This window comes from Stenella coeruleoalba (assembly GCF_951394435.1).
Source record: "Stenella coeruleoalba genome assembly, chromosome: 2".
Lineage (NCBI taxonomy): Eukaryota > Metazoa > Chordata > Mammalia > Artiodactyla > Delphinidae > Stenella > Stenella coeruleoalba.
In genome coordinates this window covers 178,106,554-178,128,389 of record NC_137147.1, presented here as the reverse complement: position 1 = coordinate 178,128,389, position 21,836 = coordinate 178,106,554, and the positions used below count along the sequence as shown (strand labels likewise).

The following is a 21,836-nucleotide window of genomic DNA, read 5'->3' as shown; positions in this document are numbered from 1 at the left end:
TACCATTCCTACAAAGTCCAGAGGAAGATGTTTCTCAGTCACTGAAAAACGAGTCTTGCTTTATCTCATGAGGAAAATGTTCAGTTTTGTTTTCAGACAAAAAGCCTTCTAATACAGAGATCAGACATCAGTCAAACTTTCATGGGAATCAAACCTTTAAAAGTTGTTATAAAACAGAAATGCATTTACCTCACCCAAGAATGGGAGAGCGGTTCCACCATGAACACAGGAAGACTAAGTTTTTGTGAGTATTCACCCAGAACTGAGGGACTGGACCCAGAGGGGAATTTCAATAATCTATGGGGCTGAGAAATCAAATTAATTTTTAGTAAGATGTTTAGGGATTAAAAATCAAAAGCGATAAATAAGCACAATTCTTGGAATTCTGTCTTTAACTTGACAGACTAAGATATGTTTGTAAATTGGACCGTTTTTTACAATAACGCTTGGAATACCGCGACGGTATGTGGATGTGTGATCCTGAAAGTTTAGTGGGGTACGCGGCACTGTTGCAATGCAGGTGGTCTCACAATCAGCCCAGACTGTATCTGAGGCTCTGACCCAGCGCCCGCCCCTTGGCAGGACAGCAGGAAACAGGAGCTCTGATCCACAGAGTCTGAAGTAGCAAGTGGTTGGGGGTAAGAAGTTCAGGGGGAAGGAAAGGAAGCCGATGCTGGCAGCAGGAGGAAGGTGTGGGTGATGGAGAGAGGGAAGCCAAGAACCCTTCCTCCTCTGTCTTCTTCAGCCACATCCCTGCCTTCCAACACGAATGCCCTCGTCCACCCCACCTAAAACCTGCTGCCCTGCTTCTTTATAAATTCTAGAGCATGGAAAGGACACCAAGAATTTTTATGGCCCCCTCACTTCAATACAATACAATGCCACTTATTCTGCATCATTGCAATAAGACTTACATTTTCATTTTAAAACCCCTCCAAGCATAGACGTAACTGACTTCCATTGAAGCTATGTTAAATTAAATAATAGTCTTCTTAAACTTAATTTAAGAAGAGTAGCATTACTATCATTTTCACAGTGAGGAACCCTTTTCATTACATCGACACAAAACTCAGGAGCCACTCACATCTCTCTCTCTCTCTCTCTGTCCATCAAAACCAAGGCTGTGGCATTGCTTAAATTCTGTTTTTGATCTATAGTTTAATAAAGGTAAATCATTGCGGGGGTTGGAAAATGGGATGCCCACCTGTGGCATTAAGTATATATTGCATCGTATACAGTATAATTTGCCCTGAAGTCTTAGAAAATAACTGACAGTAACAGTGGAATTTGAGGAGAAGTCGTAGTTAGTGAAAATAAAGGGGTCATTTGAGGCAGCCTAGGGCTGAGAGTCAGAAGATCTGTGTTCTTGTCTTTAGCCAATATGGATCACTCCCTCCATTATAAAATGGGACAATGACATCTGTAGAGGGTGTGGTGGGGTATGATGAGATAGGAAATGAGAAGTCACTTGGAGGAAGAAATGTTCTCGATAAACACAAAGTCGGATCACTAGGTTGCATACTGAACGTGCCAAAATTGTCTTGATGATAAAGTTACTTACATTTCAATGGACAATATCCAAATAGCCTATCCACGTCATAATCTGTAGTGGTTCCACACCAGAGCCATCCGTCTGATCGCCCAGCAGTTGTGCAATCCGCATACCACTTGTTTTCAAACTTGAATGGAAATGCACAGGTTGCCCCATTGGCATTGCCCAGGAGTGTGTACATGGCTAGAAGAGACACATTGACTTGTACTTAGAATGGACGTGAATCTCCTGAACGATTACTTTCCAATCACAAGGTTACTGCAAGGATCGGTCTTACGCTTCTGATCACAGCTCTTACACTAACACAGGGAATTCCTTTGTATTTCCCTTCTCTTGCGACTCCTGTCTTTTGCTGGATACGTGTGTCCTCGGGAAAAACTCTAGCACCACTTCTATGCTGCTGTCTTTTGCAATAAGATTTTCCTCTTTGCTCTCTTGAGCCAAAAACAGTCAGCTCTACGGACAACAACTTTGACTTCTGCATTTCCTCCAAACAGGGAAAAGGCCATCCTTCCCCTCGGTTGGAATCAGAGAATTACTGAATCTCTAGATTGAAAAATAACCTTATAGCTGTGTAACCCAAACACACAGTCAAAACTTCAATCCCCTCCAACCACTCCTGTCCAGCCAGACTCCGCTTGAGTCCCTCAACAACGGCTACGAGAAAGGGTAGGAACTTTAGCATAAATCTCCAATTCACATCATGGAAAGAAATCACTTAAAACCTTAGATACGATCTATAATCAGTATTTGTCTTTTTTAAAAAAATGAGTCCAAACAGATCAAAATGTGAAACTCTAGGTTCACCTAGAAAGGAAAGTTGAAACAAATATAGGATTGTGGACTTCCCTGGTGGCGCAGTGGTTAAGAATCCGCCTGCCAATGCAGGAGACACGGGTTCGAGCACTGATCTGGGAAGATCCCACATGCCACGGAACAACTAAGCCCGTGCACCACAACTACTGAGCCTGCGCTCTAGAGCCCGCGAGCCACAACTACTGAAGCCCACGCACCTAGAGCCTGTGCTCCGCAACAAGGGAAGCCACCACAATGAGAAGCCTGTGCACCGCAACAGGCAAGAGCAGCCCCTGCTCGACGCAACTAGAGAAAGCCCGCACACAGCAATGAAGACCCAACGCGGCCCAAATAAATACATTAATTTCAAAAAAAAATAGAGAGAATCGTTATGGATCACAGTTTGGCGTAAGTCAAAAGGAAGCTCGTATCTCCATTGACAGCCAAACCACTCAAGTAGCTAAATGCTCCAGTATGTTCAGTCTACCTTTGTAGGGATACCTCTTTGGGTGATAATAATCCTCTATATTGAAATATTCAGTCTCTTGTGACAAGTTTATATTCAGAATTTTTTCTAGGTAGGAATACTCTTTTCCTAATTAAGTTTCATAGATTCTATGACTTTAAAAAGTTCTTTAAAGACATCTTGAAAGTCACTAAGATAATATAACATTTGTAAAACACATAGCACAGCATCTAACATATGTAAAGAGCACAACAAAAAAAAGCTACTTACCTCCTTTCCTTTTCCTTTGCTCGTACTTATTTTGTCCACCTTAAAAGCTAGGTTTATTCTCGGTTCCCTCAAAATGACTCTTTTGCCAATTGCCCAGCTGTTAGTAACTTTAAAATGTGATTCTAGCTTTTGTTGCACTAAGTTACAGGACTAATTTTCCGAATCATAGACTGTATAAAGAACATGCTGGATTTGTAATAATTACACCATTGTTCCTTCATACGAAGAAAGCGTGATAAGACCACCTAGGGCTAGTGGTACTGTTCATTCAGCTAGCCAAGGAATTCTCAGTGCTCAGTTTACAGATGTCAATCAGAAATGGCTTTTTAAGGACTAACTGGATTTATTAAACAAAGCACTGATGAGGCCAATTTGACTCACAAATCACGTCACTGCACTCAATTGACTCTTCCTCTTGAGGGCCACACTTCGAGACAATCCTCAGATCCGTCCAAGTCTACAAAGTCTGAGTCGATCACTCAAAATTAAATCCTTGGCCTCAGACAGTTTTCTTCCCCAAGTTTTCTTTAGAGAGACAAAGACTCTGCATACATCCTCTCTGCATTGTCTTTACTTCTAATGCATATTGCAATGAATCGATTGCAAGATCACTCTGAAGGGCTAGATCTTCTAGCAGGAACATCTTAAGTATTGGGAGAGACTTAGGGAGTATGCAAAGTGTGGTCAATGGACCATCTGCATCCAGCCACACAGTATTGATAAAATAATTCAATAGATCCCTAGGCCCTTCCCCCAATATGCTAATTTAGAATCTAGGTGGGGGGGGGAACTTGGGATCTGTATTTTTCACAAGCTCTCCAGATGACTATTAAGCATCTTAAAGTTTGAGAACCACTATCCTAAATCCTATGCATATTTTTCTCAAAGCAAACAGAAGACCAGAAAGTAGGGGCAGGGGGTGGAGAGAGGACTACAGAACTTCAGCGATATCTTTTAAAATAAAATGAGAATTCTCATCTCTGATCACCAAACTTCCTTGTGTTGGATTCCTCAATTAGAACGATTGTCTCACCTGTGGAATTTGACTCAGTCAAGTTTGGTTCACCCTTGTCCTGCCCTATAATTTTCCGACAAGTTTCTCCTGAAATGCTGTGCTACTTAGGTTGCCTCTTAGGTAATTTCTAAACCTACATTATGTTCAGTAAAAGCCTTGGGATAACTTCTTTCTGAGCCCTCCTTCGCACTCTTCTTCAGTTCCTACTCTCTTCTTCTCTTTATAGAACATAGAAGGAAAATGGAAAGCTGTCAGATCATCACCTTGCAAAGAGCTGAACTCCGATGATCTGCGTACCTGCCGTAAGCTAAGTTCAACCAACATTTGCAGCCTCAGTAACATAGTAATTTTGCAAACAGCTTAATCTCTTGCCCCAAGAGGCAGGCTCTTTCTCTGACCTTGAGGTCGTTCTAGATCACACTTCACAGAAATCAAGTGTCCAAACCTGGAAAGTGGTTACAACGTCATCTGACTCAAGAAGCCTTTGTAAAGGGCTTCAAGTTCTTTTTTGGTTTTTGTTTTATCTTTTTTCTGTGCAGCCACTAGAGAATGAAATTTGGCAAAGATGAGAGAAGACTAGATACTCTGATTTTATTTAACCTTCAAGAGTTGAAGGAACCAACTACATATACAATTATTTCCTGCCCCACGGGTGCTACCACTTTCTAAAACAGCAGACTAAAGACGCTGAAGGTTAGTTTATAAGCTAATTCCTTAGCTTTTCTAATTTGCTGATTATTACATAATGTCTCTAAATACCCATAAGGTAACAAATAAATTAGAAACATTTAGAAACCAAAATTGTCAAGATTTCATTTTACACAGTCTGAATTGGTAAAGAATGTTGTTCCACGGATCATTTGTTCAGAGGTAATGTAAACCAAAGGAAAAGAAACATTTCGTTAAACTCTTATCACGACAATCATACAGTGTAAAATGGAAGACACCGGGTCAAAGATTACAGTGAAAAGTAATTTCTAAAAACGGTAACCCACTGTTAAAAAGAAAATCTTAGCAAAAGTTACAAGAAATGTCTTCTCATTAATCACAAATAGCTAAAGTATCATTTAGGACTTTGAACCACATTTACTCATTCACAGAACACAGAAGAGTTCCAGACACAAAAGTAATCAATTAATACTCTTCTAGTCCAGACTAAACAAGAATATGCTTATTTCCTTGAATTCGTTTCCAACCAAGAAGATGAGAAAGACTTGACAGAAAGGAAAAAAAAAAAAAAAAATGCCAAGCTTCTTACCTTCATAACCTCTAGAGCATAAATCATCTGTGGTTCCGTAAACTTTCCATCTGCTCCATAAGCCTGATCCCTTGTAAAGCATAATGTTCTTTTCTTGTCTATTGCCATAGTTAAAAAATAAATCTTCTCCCTTGATTCCCAAAAGCGTGTCATTTTTGCACTCCCATCTCTGAAATTCACTCTTGGAGTCACAGGCATACAGAGTGACGGCGACCCAGTCACTTTTTGATGGTACCCCTAAGCATAACTTCAAGGCAACGCTCATGATCTGCGATTCAGACACCCATCGGAATTTCTGCGCTTCGCTGTCTGGGTTGCAAACTGCAGTTTGAACTGCACTGGGAGTTAATGCTTCCACGCAGCGCCTGTGATCTTCATTGTATATTAAAAATTGCCTAGTGTCTGTTAAAAAAAAGAAAGAAAGAAAGAAAGGATGCTTAAGTGGATACATAGGACAAAGACAATATTTTAGGTCAAAAGTTCTCAATGTTTCCATTTCCTGAAAGACCTGTGATCACAGGAAAAGGGTTGAAATTGACTCAGCCTGGGCCGGCTCTGCTCCCTCCGTGGGTCCCTGAAACTGGAGAGAGACCGGGTTGAGGGGCCTCTTGGGAGCATGTGGCTGGACATCTTCAAGATGTCCTAGTTCAGACAAGGAACCTTATGAAAAGACTTAAATGCACACAAACTGTAGTGGAGTAAACACAAAAGGTAGGTAACGGAGGAAGAAATAATACTCATCTGAGAAAAGCAAATTTGGGGATGAATACAATAATTTATAAAATTAAACACTTGTGTATCCTGGAATAGAATTTTGAAGTCCTACTATCCCTATCCTTTTTGAGATAGATGAAACCTATACCCAGTGATTCTAACTATAACATTAATTAGTAAGGTTTTTCGTATTTAAAAAAACAATTTTGGGCTTCCCTGGTGGCGCAGTGGTTGAGAGTCTGCCTGCCGATGCAGGGGACACGGGTTCATGCCCCGGTCCGGGAAGATCCCACATGCCGCGGAGCGGCTGGGCCCGTGGGCCATGGCCGCTGGGCCTGCGTGTCCGGAGCCTGTGCTCCGCAACGGGAGGGGCCGCAACAGTGAGGGGCCCGCTTACCGCAAAAAAAAAAAATAATAATAATGTCCAGCAAATTTGTGAGCTAAGTATCTTCTGGGAAGCCCAGAGGTCTGGGCAACGAGAGAAGTTTTTTTGTTTTCTTTCCCATCCAACAATAGGTATCTTGGACACCTAGTGTCTTTCATTTCATTGGCATATTCAACCTAACCTCTGCATAACAAAAAGATACAAAAATGCATTTGATAGTGTTATAATTTGTGAAGTTTGCAGTAAAGGTTGAATAAATGTAGGTTTTATATCATTTAAGGTAGTATTTATGAGAGTAACTTTATAAATAACAGTTGTTTTATACTTGTAATTTGGGGCTGGTACTTTAAATAAGTATGTATAGATAATTTATGCTTACAGTACATAGCTGCTAGCTGGCAAAACTCAACTTCCTCTTGACAAAAAGAAAAAAAGAATAAAACGATCTGGTAAGCATATTTTTGTCCTTTAAATCAAAATTGGTTTCATGTTTTGTCATGTAAAGTTTTTTCCTTTTTGTCTATTTTTTTAATAGACAAATGAAAGGAACTGACTATTTTTTGTGGCACAAATACAAATTAAACACTTCTTGTGAAGTTTCACTAAATTCTTTCTACTTAAGAGGTTCTTTCAAAATGAGCTGGGATAGTATCACAGATGTTTGAGTGTCTGGCTGAATGAGCTTGGTCTTTTTTTACGCTTGATTTCAACTTCAATTTATTTTTTTTAATTGATTTGATGGAAGGATAAATTGATTTACAATGTTGTGCTACCTTCTGCTGTACAGCAGAGTGACTCCGTTATACATATACATACATTCTTTTTCATATTCTTTTCCATTATGGTTTATCCCAGGATATTGAATATAGCTCCCTGTGCTATCCAGTAGGACCTTGCTGTTTATCCGTCCTATATACAATAGTTTGCATCTGCTAATCCCGATTTCAATCAGGTCATCCCAGCGAAATTATCAAAGTAATCACAGCGCCACTAAGAGAGGCCGTTGCTTCCACAAGCCAAATTCTATCTACCGTCCTCAGCACCCCGTGGGGTTGGCTCCACTTACACTCGGAGATCAGTCTTGGACTATCAACTTCAAGGTCCTAATGGATCTTTGCCTGAAAAGACTATGTTCTCGGGCTGCATCTGCTCTTGTCTACACTCGTTAGAGACCTCTTGCCTCTGTCTTGCCTGGGTTCCTAATTCAGTGCTCCTTCGAACCTCTGCCTAGATTCCTTGGCTGGGTTCCTCACGTCTGCTGGTTTGATTTCTTGGAATCGGGACTCGCTAGAGCCTGAATTCCGAAGATCTGCTTCTGCTGGCACCTTTGGGATTGACGCCTGTCAACAGAACATGCGGTGTCACCCAAGCTCCTCCCATCTAACTGAAGGCCTTCCCAAGCCTGATCTGTGTGAGGCAAAATGAGGAACTCTGTGCGTTGGTAATACAATTAAAATGTTAATAATATTTTGTTTTGTTCACAGTAAAACCCAGGAAATAAGAAGATAAAATGTTCTTTAGAAACAGTGATAGGATAAATTACCATACACAAATGTAAATGTCCTCATCTAAAAAGGTGCTGAACTCTGCAAATGCTACCATAGATACCTGTAGACTCAGCTATACTGCCCTCCACACTTCATTTGTGTTGGCTAGTCCACCTGTTATTTTCCTGTCTAGACTTACCTTCCACATTTCACAGTTTTTCTCAGTACCATCCCAACAACAAATCTCTCTTCCACCTCCTACTTCAGCCATTTGATTTTACTGTTGAGTGGCCAACACTTAGTAACTGTCTAAGTTCAGTCAACCAACGAGTTGATAACCAACCATTTAAGGTAAGGTGCTTGGAAGTCATATTGCATGAATAGTGTTCCTCTTTCAGAATTTTTATACTTACCTGACTTTTATTTCGTGTACTTAATTTTCGTCTGTCGTTCCATCTTAAGTTCACTCTAAATATGATGGTATTTAATGAGCAAACATCCAATATTCTCTTTTTCATTAAGGGCACCATCATCCACCTAGATCCATAAGCCAAAAACCTAGGAGTCATCTGGATTTCCAGCTTTCCTTCACTTTCTAGGACAACAGTAGAATCTGTTGGCTCTACCCCAACACATACCATGATGGTTCCTTTTATGTGTCAAATTGGCCAAGACATGGAATGCAAATATTTGGTCAAATACCAGTCTGGATATTGCTGTGAAGCTTGTTTTGGGAGGTTTTTTGTTTTGTGTTCTTGTTCTAGATAAGGTTAACATTTAAAGCAGTAGACTTTTAGTAAAGCAGATTACAGTCCATACTGTAGGTGGGCCTCATCCAATCAGTTGAAGGCCTTCAGAGAAAACAGACTGAGGTCCCCTCCAGAAGAGGAAATTCTATCTCTAGATTGTCTTTGGACCTGAACTGCAGTATCAACTCTTTCTTGAGTTACCAGCCTGCCAGCCTCCACCACTGCACGAGGCAATTCCTTAAAATAAATCTCTCCAAAAAGACATTGACAGATAGATGACAGATAGATAGACAATAGGTAGATAGATAGATGGTGGGTAGAGAGAGACACACACAGAGATACACACACAAACACACACACACACACACACACACACACACACACACACACACACACCCTACTGGTTCTGTTTCTCTGGAGAAACTTGACTAATACAAATACCCTAATCCATTCTTTTCTCTTCATCTCCACTGCCTCACCCCAGACTAAGCCACCATGTTCTTCCTCTGATCTTCCTCACTTTGAAACTGGAATCATCAGAGATAATGCCTGATCTCCCAGTTTCCTGGTTGACATGGGCTTAACATGTCACCTGACTCCAAACTGTAAACCCTACCTAATGTCATGGAATGTTTCTACTTAGCCACATAAAAGAGGCAGATTTCTCTCTGTTTTGCAATCCCTTTAGCAGATTGACGGTGCATATCACAGTCGGCTTGAATAGTTATTCCATAATAAAATTATTTTTTTTTCTTCTACTTTCAGGGAGAGGTGGTTTTCTAGGTTGGAAGAGATTTTGCTTTTTACCATATCTCTTCCCACATTTAAACCCTTCAAGAGGACCACTGCACACATGGGAAAAAAACCCTCCAGTCTCCATGTCACAGCTTACTAGATGGGGCTCGATCCAGCCCTGCTGACCCTCTGCTCTCACCTCCTCCCACCCTTGTTCTCACTCACCACCTGCCAGCCACAAAGCCTTTCTGCTCCTCAAGAACTTTAAGCTCATTTTCACTGTAGAGACTTTGTATTTCAAGTTCCCTCTTCTTGAAATACTCATTAAGGTTCCAATTCAAGTGCCAAATCCTTAGTGAGCTAACAATCCAGATTTTACTCGTTTATTCTCTATATACTATTCATAACCATCTTAAAATATATATTTTTAAAATTTTGTTTACTTGTGTTTTGTCTGTGCCCCTACTGGAATGTAAATTGGCTGAGTAGAAAGACTTATCGTTCCAATCCAGTACTGTATTCTCTCTTTTTGGAGCATAATAGTCCCTCAACAAATATTAGTTGAATGAATAAAAGAAGAGTCATTAAATCTGAAGCATCTCCTGACTGTAAACCCAGTTACATTCTTTTATTTAATAGTTGATTACTGATGATGGTTCTATTTCATAAGACTTTTTCCCTTGAAATTTTATTTTTACCAAAGAGTGATTTATAAATGTTTATACTTATAAAAGGAGTACTTGGGGACTTCCCTGGTGCCGCAACTAAGGAGCTGGAGAGGCACAACTAAGGAGCCTGCAAGCCGCAACTAAGGAGCCCGACGCAATGAAATAAATAAATAAATAATTTTTTTTTTTTAAAGGAGTACTTGGAAATGAAAAGCTTCTATTTCAATACAAACTTATCTCTTCTTGCTTCCTTTATTTATCTTTGACATTAGGAAGCGGTGCACGTTTGATATTGCCTTTGCTACACAATACAAGGAAATGTAAAATCATTGCTTTATGATCCCGCATTCATACATTATTCTTCTCCTCAACTAGTCAACATGTACGTTTTGCTTTTATCACTGTCTCCGTGCAATGTCTCTGAGTTAAAATGTCATACTTCTTCCTCTGAAAATGATTCAAGACCTTGACCAAACGACAGCCTGTGGCATTTCTGTCACTATTAACCAGACCAATGCTTCATTTGGATAAACATTCGATTTTTGTTTTCTATACTAATTTTTTTTTGTAACAGAAATATTGCAAAGCTGAACAAATGATAACAGATGATACTTACACATCAGAAATGTATTTACAGAATTGAAGAGACCCGTCATCCATCCTAACTCAATCTTACTAACCTCACACTTATTTTTCAACAAATAGGTGCTGGGCACCATGCTAGCGACAATGCAAAGACAAACCAGACACGAATTCCCTGCCACAAGGAGCCCACACTTCAAGGGGAGAAATATCAAAGGTCAAAATACATTTAGGAAAGAAGCAAGAAGTTTCCACACAATGCCTCAGGTTAAAAATGGCTGAAACCTAGATATCCAATATCACAGGTACCAATTTTCTTTTAAGCACATTTGAACCATTTTAAAATGATAACATTGAGCAAGTCATTAAATTTCCAAACTTACTGGCAAAGAAAGTTACGTTACTAAAGGAGACAAGTTAGAGATATAACTATTATATGCTGTACTTCCTTGTACGTGTTTAGGCTTTCCCCACCAACAATACATAAAATGCTGACATGAAAGCATAAAAGCTAATAACTTCTGGAAGACAGAGAAGCTGGATAAGAGGAAAATAAGTGGGTATTCTGTAGCAGATGCTACCAGAACCATTTCTTCCTGCCTTTTGCCATTTCAGTGAGCGCCAGCCCCGGGCCCCAGTGGCATCACCACATCTCTGGGCCGGGGGGCATTTTCTGGCCATCAGAGAACGCTTCACACACTGCGAAGACCAGTAGGGTCAGAGAACGAACTCCTCCTAGGAGTAGCCCTTTGCCAGTGACCAATGGCTACAGACGAATAAACAGCCCCAATCTTTGCACCGTGGGTAGGATGATTCTGAGGCGCACATCCTACATTGTCACCCAGGGCACCTAGCAAGGCTGAGCTACAGCTGTCCACGGGGGCCATGGCTCCTGGACCCACCATGGACCAGCGGCCTTTATTCTGGTCTCATGTCCGCACCCTTCAGCTAGTCTTTCCCAGGACTGGCTCCCAAATAAACTACTTCACTCAAATCATTGTCAGAGGTCACCACCTTGAGCCATCAGACTAAGAATCTATCTATTAACCCCTATAAGTGAATGTACACCCACAGATGTGTCTCCAAAGAACTGAAAGTAAGTTAATAAATAAATATTTATTTTTATAAATTTATAATGTTTATAAGTTAAAAATAAATATTTATTATGAACCTAGTATATGCAAAAAAAAAAAACTACAACAAGTGCTGGGGGCAGGGGAAAAAACTAAGGATCACACTATTAGGTTTAGCGATGTTGAACAAAAGGATAAAGGAAAAATTGAGAATGATTTTATTTACCACTTCAATCCTTCATTCATTCATCAAATCTTCAGAGAACCTACTAATTTAAGTCCCTGCATTTGGCTATCTGGGGAGGTCCAAGTATGAATCCAATATGGGTTGTGACCTCAAGGAAAGAATAGAGGCTGGGAAAAGGAACTCTGCCAACTTCCTGCCTCCCCTCCTAAAGACAGGGATATCTACACCCTCCCTGGGTTCGTTCACTCCCATCTCAGTAGCTCTCCCTCAGCCTGCTGATCCCTTTACCTGTGTCCTGGATTCCATCCCCTCCTGAGGCTCTACTCACTATCCTTCCCTTTCTCCCCTATATCCTCAACCTCAAAATGCCAGCCTCTCCCCCAATTTCAAGACAAACAAACAAAACCTGTAGGTAAGATGTTGACCCTACACAGCTTTTTCTTCTTCCACTCAACCACACTAATTAATCTTTATGTATCATGTTCACCTGATTGTGACATAATCAGAGCTGTACTGCTCACTGGCTGTGTGACCTTGGTCAAGTTTCTAAACTACTCTGTGCTGCCTTTTCGTCCCCTCCCCCCACAAAGAATGAGGAGGAAAGCACAGGACCTGCTAGTTGTTGTGAGAAGTAAATGAGATCATCTAAATAAAGCACTGAGAACGGTTCCTGACACAGAAATTGCTTGATACATGTAAGTGTATTCTTATCACTAACTTGGGAAAATCAGTCTTAAAGGCAATGTGAAATGGTCCAGAACAGGATGAAACCAGAGAAACAGAGAACCTTTGCAGCAGCCCAAAGAGAAGGACAGAAGGACAGAGACAATGGAGACCCCCAGAGTTTCCAGGTGATGTGGTGGAGAGAGGTATATTCTTCTGGGTCAGCAAACTTGCAGGCAAATGCTCGTTCCACCGTTCACTAGCTGTGTTGCCTTAGTTAATCATTCTAGTCTCAACTCCAGATCTGTAAAATAAGTATAATAATGCTCTCTGATAGAGTTGCTTTGAATTTTCTAAATGAGATAATTTAAGCAAAGCACCCAGCATACCATTTTGCAGAGAGTAAACCTTCAAATGTTAGTGTCCTCTTTCCCATCTCCAAGTGAAAAGTCTAAACAATTGATACAAAGAGAGGGGCTAAGTAAGTCCTTCTTTGACAGACTGTTGTTTTGAAGCACGTTTATGTCTTTCCTGATGGACACATTCCAGCTGGTAAATTACATCTCCTTCTTAGCCTCAGAGCCAAAAGACCATGGTCAAGAATTAGCTCTGGTCCTTAATGGCTAGCTGACTTCCAAGCCTCAGTTTCCTCGTGTAGTAAAATGCGGACTGTAACACCCACCCAACCCATCTCACTGGGATCTGATTAAGGATCTGATTAAGGAACTGCAAGCAATTACTTAAAGTGATTAAAGCTCTGAAAGGGCTCTGTGACCTTATCTTGGTCTGTAATTAGAAGAACCTGTCCAACAGTGCTTACTTCTCTGTCAGTTTCCATTCCTTTTGAAAGGGCACTTGCCTTCCCATCTCCTTTTACTTTCACTTTTATTCTACGTGATTTCCACTAGTTCCCTCTATGGACCCATGTAACCATATGGTATTTCCATTCAATAAAGCTTGATGGTTGCCAGGAGGCAAGAGGACACTGCCGTTCTCACATCGACATCCGTTTCCCTCTCTCTGCCACGCAGATAACAAACCACTTCAGAAGTACTTTCCTGTGCAACTCCCCTTGTGATCTGTGATCTCCTGGTTCTCCCTTAGCTGCTCAAGGTTCAGTCTCAGACTGGGTTTCAGGATCAGTGTCATCACTGTAATCTCCAGGTCCCTTTGAAGACGAGGGTCTTTGTCTTAACTGAGGTTGAGTGTATTTGATTCTTTTTTTTTTTTGACAGGTTACCTTCTGTATTTTCTTTTTTTAAAACTTATTGAAGTCTAGTTGATTTACAATGTTGTGCTAATTTCTGCTGCACACAGTGATTCAGTTATACACATATATATATTCCTTTTCATATTCTTTTCCATTATGGTTTATCACAGGATATTGAATATAGTTCCCTGTGCTAGACAGTAGGACCTTGTTGTTTATCCATTCTCTATATATAATAGTTTGCATCTGCTAATCCCAAACTCCCAATCCATCCCTCCCCCACCCCCCTCCCCCTTGGCCACCACAAGTCTGTTCTCTCTGTCTGTGAGTCTGTTTCTGTTTCATAGATAAGTTCATTTGTGTATATTTTAGATTCCACATTTAAGTGATATCATATGGTATTTGTCTTTCTCTTTCTGGCTTCTTTCAAGCGTATTTGATTCTTTAAAGCTCACATTTAACCAGTGGTGACTCTTCCTACCTAGAAATTAGGTCCAACACCCTCAGAAGCCACTGAAATGTCACTCAACAAAGCAATTGTCTTCTTGCCTATATCTGGAATATCCTACATCCACAGATCTTCATCTCTGAATTATAGAAAAATCAGAGGTTATTTGGGACAACAACATGAAAAATAGACAACTATAAGAGCAATTGAAAAACGAAAGGTGACAAAAATTTGGTTTTGGTCAACAATGTCTGAAAGTATGTCTTAAATCTGGTATCCAAAACAAGTCATATGTATGAAGGAAGAAATGAGAGACTAGAAATGAAGAAAAGTTAGAAAGAAAGAAAGGAAGAAAGGAAGGAAGAAAGAAAGAAAGGAAGGAAGGAAGAAAGAATGAAAGAAAGAAAGAAAGAAGAAAGAAAGAAGGAAAGAAAGAAAGGAAGGAAGGAAGAAAGAAAGAAAGAGACAGAAAGAAAGAAAGACAGGAAGGAAGGAAGGAAGAAAGAAAGAAAGAAAGAGAAAGAAAGAAAGAAAGGAAGAAAGAAAGAAAGAAGGAAAGAAAGAAAGAAGAAAGAAAGAGAGAAAGAAGAAAGAGACAGAAAGAAAGAAAGAGAAAGAAGGAAAGAAAGAAAGAAAGAAAGAAAGAAGAAAGAGAGAGAGACAGAAAGAAAGAAAAGGAAGGAAGGAAGGGAGAAAGACAAGAAGAAAAGTAGAAATAAGGAAAATTTTATGAAAAATGAAAACTAGTAAGGGAATAGGCAGTGGGCAACTGTTCCCTGAAGATGTCCAAGATTGGTATGAAACCAATCATCTGTGGAGCAAAAACGCATTGCTTCTGTTTGATAGAAAGAACGCTGCCCTGGGAGTCAGCAGGCCTGAGCATTCAGCAGGTTGTGCCACTAACCAGTGAGACCCTGGAAAGATCACTTAACCTGTCAGGACCTCAGTCTTCTTACCAATAAACGAGGAGGTTGGATGCAGTACAGCAGTGGGCTAGAGGTCACATTCACTCTGTTAGTTTTTGGGTTTTTTCACCCTTAGGGGCCAGTGAGAGCCTCTTACTGACACCTCTTCCCAACTCTGCTTCCAGTGGCCTCACGTTGGTAGTTTGAAATCAACCATGGTGGGAGTCTCACACCGTGGAGATCACTCCATGCCACAAATCAGTGCTTTTTCTCTTCTGAGAACCAACTGTTACGTTTACCACCGCTGCACTGCCTGTGAGCCAAACCGTCCCAATTTCAAGCTAAACCTCTGTGCCTGAGCAACTCTCACTGTACCTCTACCACGATTATATCCCCCACTGAGGTCTAGACGTTGGCACAAGAACTGAATGCAGTTCTTCCTGCTAAAGAGCTCACTCTCCCTCTGCTATGCTCGGCCACCCGGCCCCATCCAGGCACAACACGGGGTCTCGTGGTGGTGATGATGCAGGATGTTCTCAGGGAAGTGGGAGAAAGGGTTCTGGGTTCGAAAGAAACCACAGGAAGCAGGGAGATCTTTTTTGGGGGGTTGTATAAATGGGAAGGGAGTCCAGGGGAGGGGGTACGGAGGGTTTGTATATTTATTCTACCGCTAAGTAGGTGCCCTGCTTTATCCAGAAACCTCCGTTCATGTGCCACTTGGGCCAAGAAAAGGTCAAATAAGAATTAAAGGCTCTCAAGTTAATAACAAATTTTCTGGAAAGAGCTCCCTTATACATGTTTTTGTTTTTGTTTTGCTTTTATTCTTTAAGTAAAGATCCTTCAGCACTCTCCTGCTTCTCCCATAGTTGTGTCTATGAAGAGGAAGACATTCATCAGAGCAAAAGGCATCCTGCTGTCTCCAGGAGGGAAAACTGCCTAAGCAAAGTGAGAAAGACTTTTTGCCCCCAAAACATTAAGAGCAAATTTAAAGAAACTTAGGGAATTCCCTGGCAGTCCAGTGGTTAGGACTCTGCACTCTCACTGCCAAAGGCCCTGGTTCAATCCCTGGTCTGGGAACTAAGATCCCACAAGCCACGCAGTGTGGCTAAAAAAAAAGAGAAGAAAAAAAAAGAAATTTAGGGGCTCTATCTGTGGTATCTGTGCTGCCCAGTATGGTAGCTATTAGCCCCAAGGGTCTATTGTACACTTGAAATGAAGCCAGTCTGAACTGAGATGCCCTGTAAGTATAAGATGCACATTGGATGTTGAAATTTTAATTTTAAAAAAATGAATGTAAAAATATCCCAGTAAATTTTATACTGATGAATGTTGACTAATAATATTTTAGATACATTGGGTTAAATAAAACATATTCATAAAATCAATGTTTCTTTTTACTTTTTTAAAGGTGGCTGCATAATGTGGCTGACGATGTACCTATTGGAAGGTGCTGGGTTAGGGTCCAGGTCTCATCCAGTGTCTGTCTGAAGACCTTTAGTGACAGAGAACTTACCCCTAAGCAGAACATTCTATTTGAGACAGCGCAACCGTTAGAAGATTTTCACTGCTCTTAGTTTTAACCTTTGGGGTCACAAAGAATATATTAATCCTCCTGCACAAGACTGTTTTTCAAGATGAAGACAGGGGTGATGTGGAGCTCACCTGCCCTGCTGTCACACTCCTCACTGTCTGAGGGATGCGCTCTGCAGCCAGGACTCAGGTAAAATGTGTCCTCGGGCTCCAGGACTCTTTCCTCGGCATTGTTTTTTTGGGAAACTTCTCCTTTAAATGCTAACGCTACTGCTTGTATTGAACAATTGATTGCTATCATGGGACTAAAAAGAAGTCACTACTATTGACAGCTGACACTTAGGACGCAACTACTCTGGGTTATATTATGTTCTAAATATTTTACACAGTTCAACTCATTGAATCATTGCCACAACTGATGAGGCAAGTAATACAGTGCTCCTTACTTTACACACACAACAATTAAAGCACAAAGAAATTAAGCAGCGTCCCGGCAGGGGCCAGGTGCAAACCATCCTGCCTTTGCTTGTGTTTTTATAATCCCCACTACTTCGGGCTCATGGTGAGTTAACGCTTTCTGTGATGGAACACTGTCCCTGGGAGGCTTCCTGGTGGTGGGGAGTTTCCGTCTCCTCCGTGGCCCCTACCCGCGTCCAACTCAACAGGGCATGGAGCGCCCTTTCGCACAGGCTGGGCGCAGACGGCGTTTGCTGATTTGAGAGGAATGAAGGGGGATCGGGGAGCCAGCATTTCCAAGTTGAAACCCGTTTGTCCCATGTAAAAAGAGACCTGGAAATAAAAATTCCTACAGGCACTCTCATTCCAAGGGTAAAGCAGGTTGAGACTGAAATAGAAGAGAGAGTATTTCTTCTACTTCTCCATAAAAGAAATAGAAGAGAGAGACTCCATAATGTCTTTGGGCTTCTGAAAAGCTCTGAATCTATGCCTCACGAGCAATCATCAGTCTCCAGGAAAAAAAAAAAAGGGTGAGGTGGACAGGAATAAATCAGTGTGAACAACTTAGAACACAGATAAGGATCAACGTGGAACATAGATAAGGATGAACTCTCCGGACATCGCTTAGATATGGAATCTAAAAACAGGGTACAAATGAACTTATCTACAAAACAGAAATAGAGTTACAGATGTAGAAAACAAAAGTATGGTTACCAGGTGGTAAAGGGGGGGAGGGATAAATTGGGAGACTGGGACTGACATAAGCACACTGCTGTATATAGGACAGATAACTAATAAGGACCTACTGGATAGCACAGGGAACTCTACTCAGTACTCTGTAATGACCTATATGGGAAAAGAATCTAAAAAAGAGTGGATATATGTAGATGTAAAACTGATTCACTTTGCTGTACACCTGAAACTAACACAACATTGTAAATCAACTATAATCCAATTAAGCAAAAATGTAATGGCTCATTCACAGAAAAAGAGATGAGTTCTAAAACTCCCATGGAATCTTCGGGCGGGGGGACGATCTGCAATCCATCCTTAGACCTACCATGAAGAGAGACACCAGTGCCGCCTTCCTTTTGGTCAAAAACACTCAGAAGTTGTTGGTGGGGGGTTAGATAGAAACTGAAAATTAGAATCGGCCAACCACAGAGGAAATCGCTCTAAGAATAAAGCGGGGAAGAGGCAACAGCAGATGAAAGAAGAGGTAAGAGGAAGATGGGGCTCTGTGGCGCTCAGGTCAGGCCGCCCCTCTGCCCTGCCAAGCGGCCGCCTCCTCCGGGTGCCCCGCTTCCAGGCCTGGGGACCAGGCGGAGGTTTGCCGCAGAGCTGGTGGTGCGGAAGTCCTGTTTTCTCTTCCCCGCAGGTGTGGAAGAAATCCCTCAACCCTGACCCAGAGGGGAGGGGGTACCCCAGGCCCCAAGTCAGAAAGCTTCCAGGTCAGAGCCCACTTACCCAGGAGCTGCACGGCAACCGGAAGGAGAGAAAGGAAAGACAGGAGCGTGGACAGCTTCATGGCCCAGGGTTGATCCTCTTCTTGCAGGGATGGAGAGCAGAGAGCCGGGAGAACCAAGACAGTGAGGGCGCCGGCTCGCCCCGCCCCTCCCCCCCTCTCTGCACAACCGGCTGAAAAGAAGCTTGGAGGCAGGGCCCACTTTTAAAGGGCTTCTGAAATTAGGGAAAACCTCCAATAAGGAGATATCCTGTCACATGAGGGCGGTTGGAAAAACAGGAATTCAAAGTTACAACTTTGCTTTGTAAGCTAACTTCTGAGAAGAGCAGACACAGGGGAAGGGGAGAGAGGGACACGTGGGGGGAGAGCGATGAGGAAGATGGGGGAGGCGAGAGGGGGCCGGTGAGAAATGAGCAGCCGGGCCGGCCTGCAGGGCAGTGGGAAGTGAAACTGCTCTGGACCTCCTGGTCCTGCTCGGAGGATGGGGCCATGGGGAGGGCAAGCTGGAGGCCACTACCTGGCCTGGAAAAGTCAGGTTTCCTCTGGGAAGCCACTCGGCAGACAAATCCCACCGGAACATGGTAGAGAGGGTAGGCACTAAGAAAAAGGACAGTTTTCTGGGGGAAACATACTCTTAAGAGCTGAAACGGACCCACCTCGTTCTCCATATTCAGTGCTTAGAGCCTCCTTTTTCCTTAGAAATCTTCAAAAGAAACTTCACGTGGAGCTTTGTTCCTTTTGGCTAGAAGAAAAGTGAAATGGAGACTAAGCCTAGGAAAGAATCTCAGTCATAACAGGAGGGAGAAACTTCTAGAAGTCTTTTTCTAGAAATTTCTCTAGAGAGCCAGAGAAAACAGTGACAGGATTTGCAGTAAAGCCTCGCTGCCCATCCTCGACCATAGTGATCTTATTCAGGTTCGCTAGGGTCCTCTTGCAGAAAACCTGCTCATTTGGTCAAAAAGATGTATATTCATTACAAGATAGGCAGAATACTTTCTTTCAAAAAAATGGAAACAGGTATTTCATTAAGCACCATATTAACCCTAAACATCTATTTTGTTATTTTTTCAGAAGTGAAATATGAATTAAGAACATTTTGAAGAAGATATTAGTAATTAGATAGCCAACCCACAACTGGCGTGTGGGAAATGTTAGCCAGTCAAAAAGAAGCTACTGGAAACATTGTATTCTTTGAAATTTTAAATGAATAGTTTGTCTTCAAGTGGAAAGCTCACACACAGATTCACACCTCTGTGATAATGTTATAAACTTTGCTTCCTAATAAAAAATGTGACATTGTTCTCTTACTGAATTTTTTTTTTAGCATTCTAAATTTAAGATTATTCTGACAGGATGAAAAAGATGGTAAAAATGTAGGGCACAAGAAAAATGTTTCTTTTTTTGTTAAGCTAACTCTTCACTGACATAAAGAAGTTGGTTACAAAACAGAGCAGATGAAACAAAATGTTGTTTTCTAAAACAATGCTTCACTGATTTATCATGAGAAAAAAAATATTTTAAATGAGGCATTCATGGTTTTTAAATGTAAATCAATTCTATAAATTTAAAAAGTTTGGCCTAATTTGGATTTCTATTAATTTCAGAAGCAAATAAAACTTAACTGAATTCTCCCTACACTCATATTCAGGGTTTTTTAAATTACACAAGTGTGTCATATGGCCAACCAGGATCAGTGGTAGAATCTGTGACTTTGAAACAAAAGGAGGCCAATTGTCCCACAAAGAATTTACCCCATAACACTGACCTTACTGAAACAAAGATTTAACAGGCTAAAAGAAAAAGAAATCCAACTCTTGGGGGAGTGAAGGTGGAACTGGAAGCTCTAGAAATCCATCATTCTACCTCAACAGCTACTGAATTGGCAGAAAGTGTCTGGAGGAACTATTTTGGAACTCTAGACTCTAGTGGAAACCTGGGAGCATCCGGTGGAGAGCTTGGTGGAGAGGCTGCTAAACATCAGTGAGTTTCATCCTCTCCCCTGTGGTAGTGGCTACCACCCTCCACTCCCCCATCTCTGTGGCAGGTAACAGTGAGGGTGGCAGACTGTTTGGTGCAGCTTGCCAGAACCAGGACAGACCGTCAGGAACTTGTCCTCCAAATATCAGAGTTGTGCGTTCTGAAGGCTGACTGCGCTCTTCATTGCTTTCACCACTTCTGTTCAACGTAGTACTGAAAGTTCCAGCCAGAGCAATTAAGCAAGAAAAAATAAAAAAATAAAAGCATCCAAGAAGATGTGGCACATATATACAATGGAATATTACTCAGCCATAAAAAGGAATGGAATTGAGTTATTTGTAGTGAGGTGGATGGACCTAGAGTCTGTCATACAGAGTGAAGTAAGTCAGAAAGAGAAAAACAAATACCGTATGCTAACACATATATATGGAATCTAAAAGAGAAAATGGTTCTAAAGAACCTAGGTGCAGGACAGGAATAAAGACGCAGATGTAGGGAATGGACTTAAGGATGCAGGGAGGGAGAAGGGTAAGCTGAGATGAAGTGAGAAAGTGGCATGGACATATATATACTACCAAATGTAAAATAGATAGCTCATGGGAAGCAGCCACATAGCACAGGGAGATCAGCTTGGTGCTTTGTGACCACCTAGAGTAGTGGGATAGGGTGGGTGGAAGGGAAAGCAAGAGAGAGGGGATATGGGGATATGCGTATGCATATAACTGATTCACGTTGTTATACAGCAGAAACTAACACACCACTGTAGAGCAATTATACTCCAATAAAGATGTTAAAAATAAAACAATAAAAATAAAAGCATCCAAATTGGAAAGAAAGGAGAAAAAGTATCGCTCTTCACAGATGGCATTATTTTATATGTGGAAAACCCTAAAGCTTCTACAAAAAACAAAAACAAAAAGAATGCTAAAGCTAATAACCAAATACAACAAAGTTGAAGAATATAAAATCAAAACACAAAAATCAGTTATGTTTCTATACACTATTAATGAAAAATCTGAAAAGGAAATTAAGAAAACAATTCTATTTACAATAGCATCAAAAAGAATAAAGTACTCAGGAATAAATTTCACCAAGGAGACAAAAGACTTATACAATGAAAACTACAAAACATTGCTGAAAGAAATTAAAGAAGACCTAAATAAATGGAAAGCTATCCCATGTTCATAGAATGATAAACAAAGCACTGTTAAGATGACAATACCACCCTATCTCTTAGAATACTATC

General features: G+C 41.1%; 1 protein-coding gene across 3 annotated transcripts in view; it reads right to left on the bottom strand.

The window, feature by feature from the left end:
• The window catches only part of MRC1 (mannose receptor C-type 1), a 107,827-nt gene extending 88,470 nt beyond the window's left edge, over window positions 1–19,357 (bottom strand). The window contains exons 1-4 of one of the 3 annotated variants that reach the window (XM_079913785.1): window positions 19,270–19,340; window positions 18,616–18,693; window positions 5,357–5,758; window positions 1,562–1,735 (exon numbers count right to left, since the gene is read on the bottom strand). In XM_079913785.1, coding sequence (XP_079769911.1) covers window positions 1,562–1,735; window positions 5,357–5,758; window positions 18,616–18,676 — 637 coding nt within the window. In that variant the 5' untranslated portion in view covers window positions 18,677–18,693; window positions 19,270–19,340. Of the gene's footprint in view, window positions 1–1,561; window positions 1,736–5,356; window positions 5,759–18,615; window positions 18,993–19,269 lie in introns of those variants that run through there. The other 2 variants (XM_079913786.1, XM_079913784.1) reach the window with 2 other exon arrangements.
• Window positions 19,358–21,836: the final 2,479 nt, after the last annotated feature.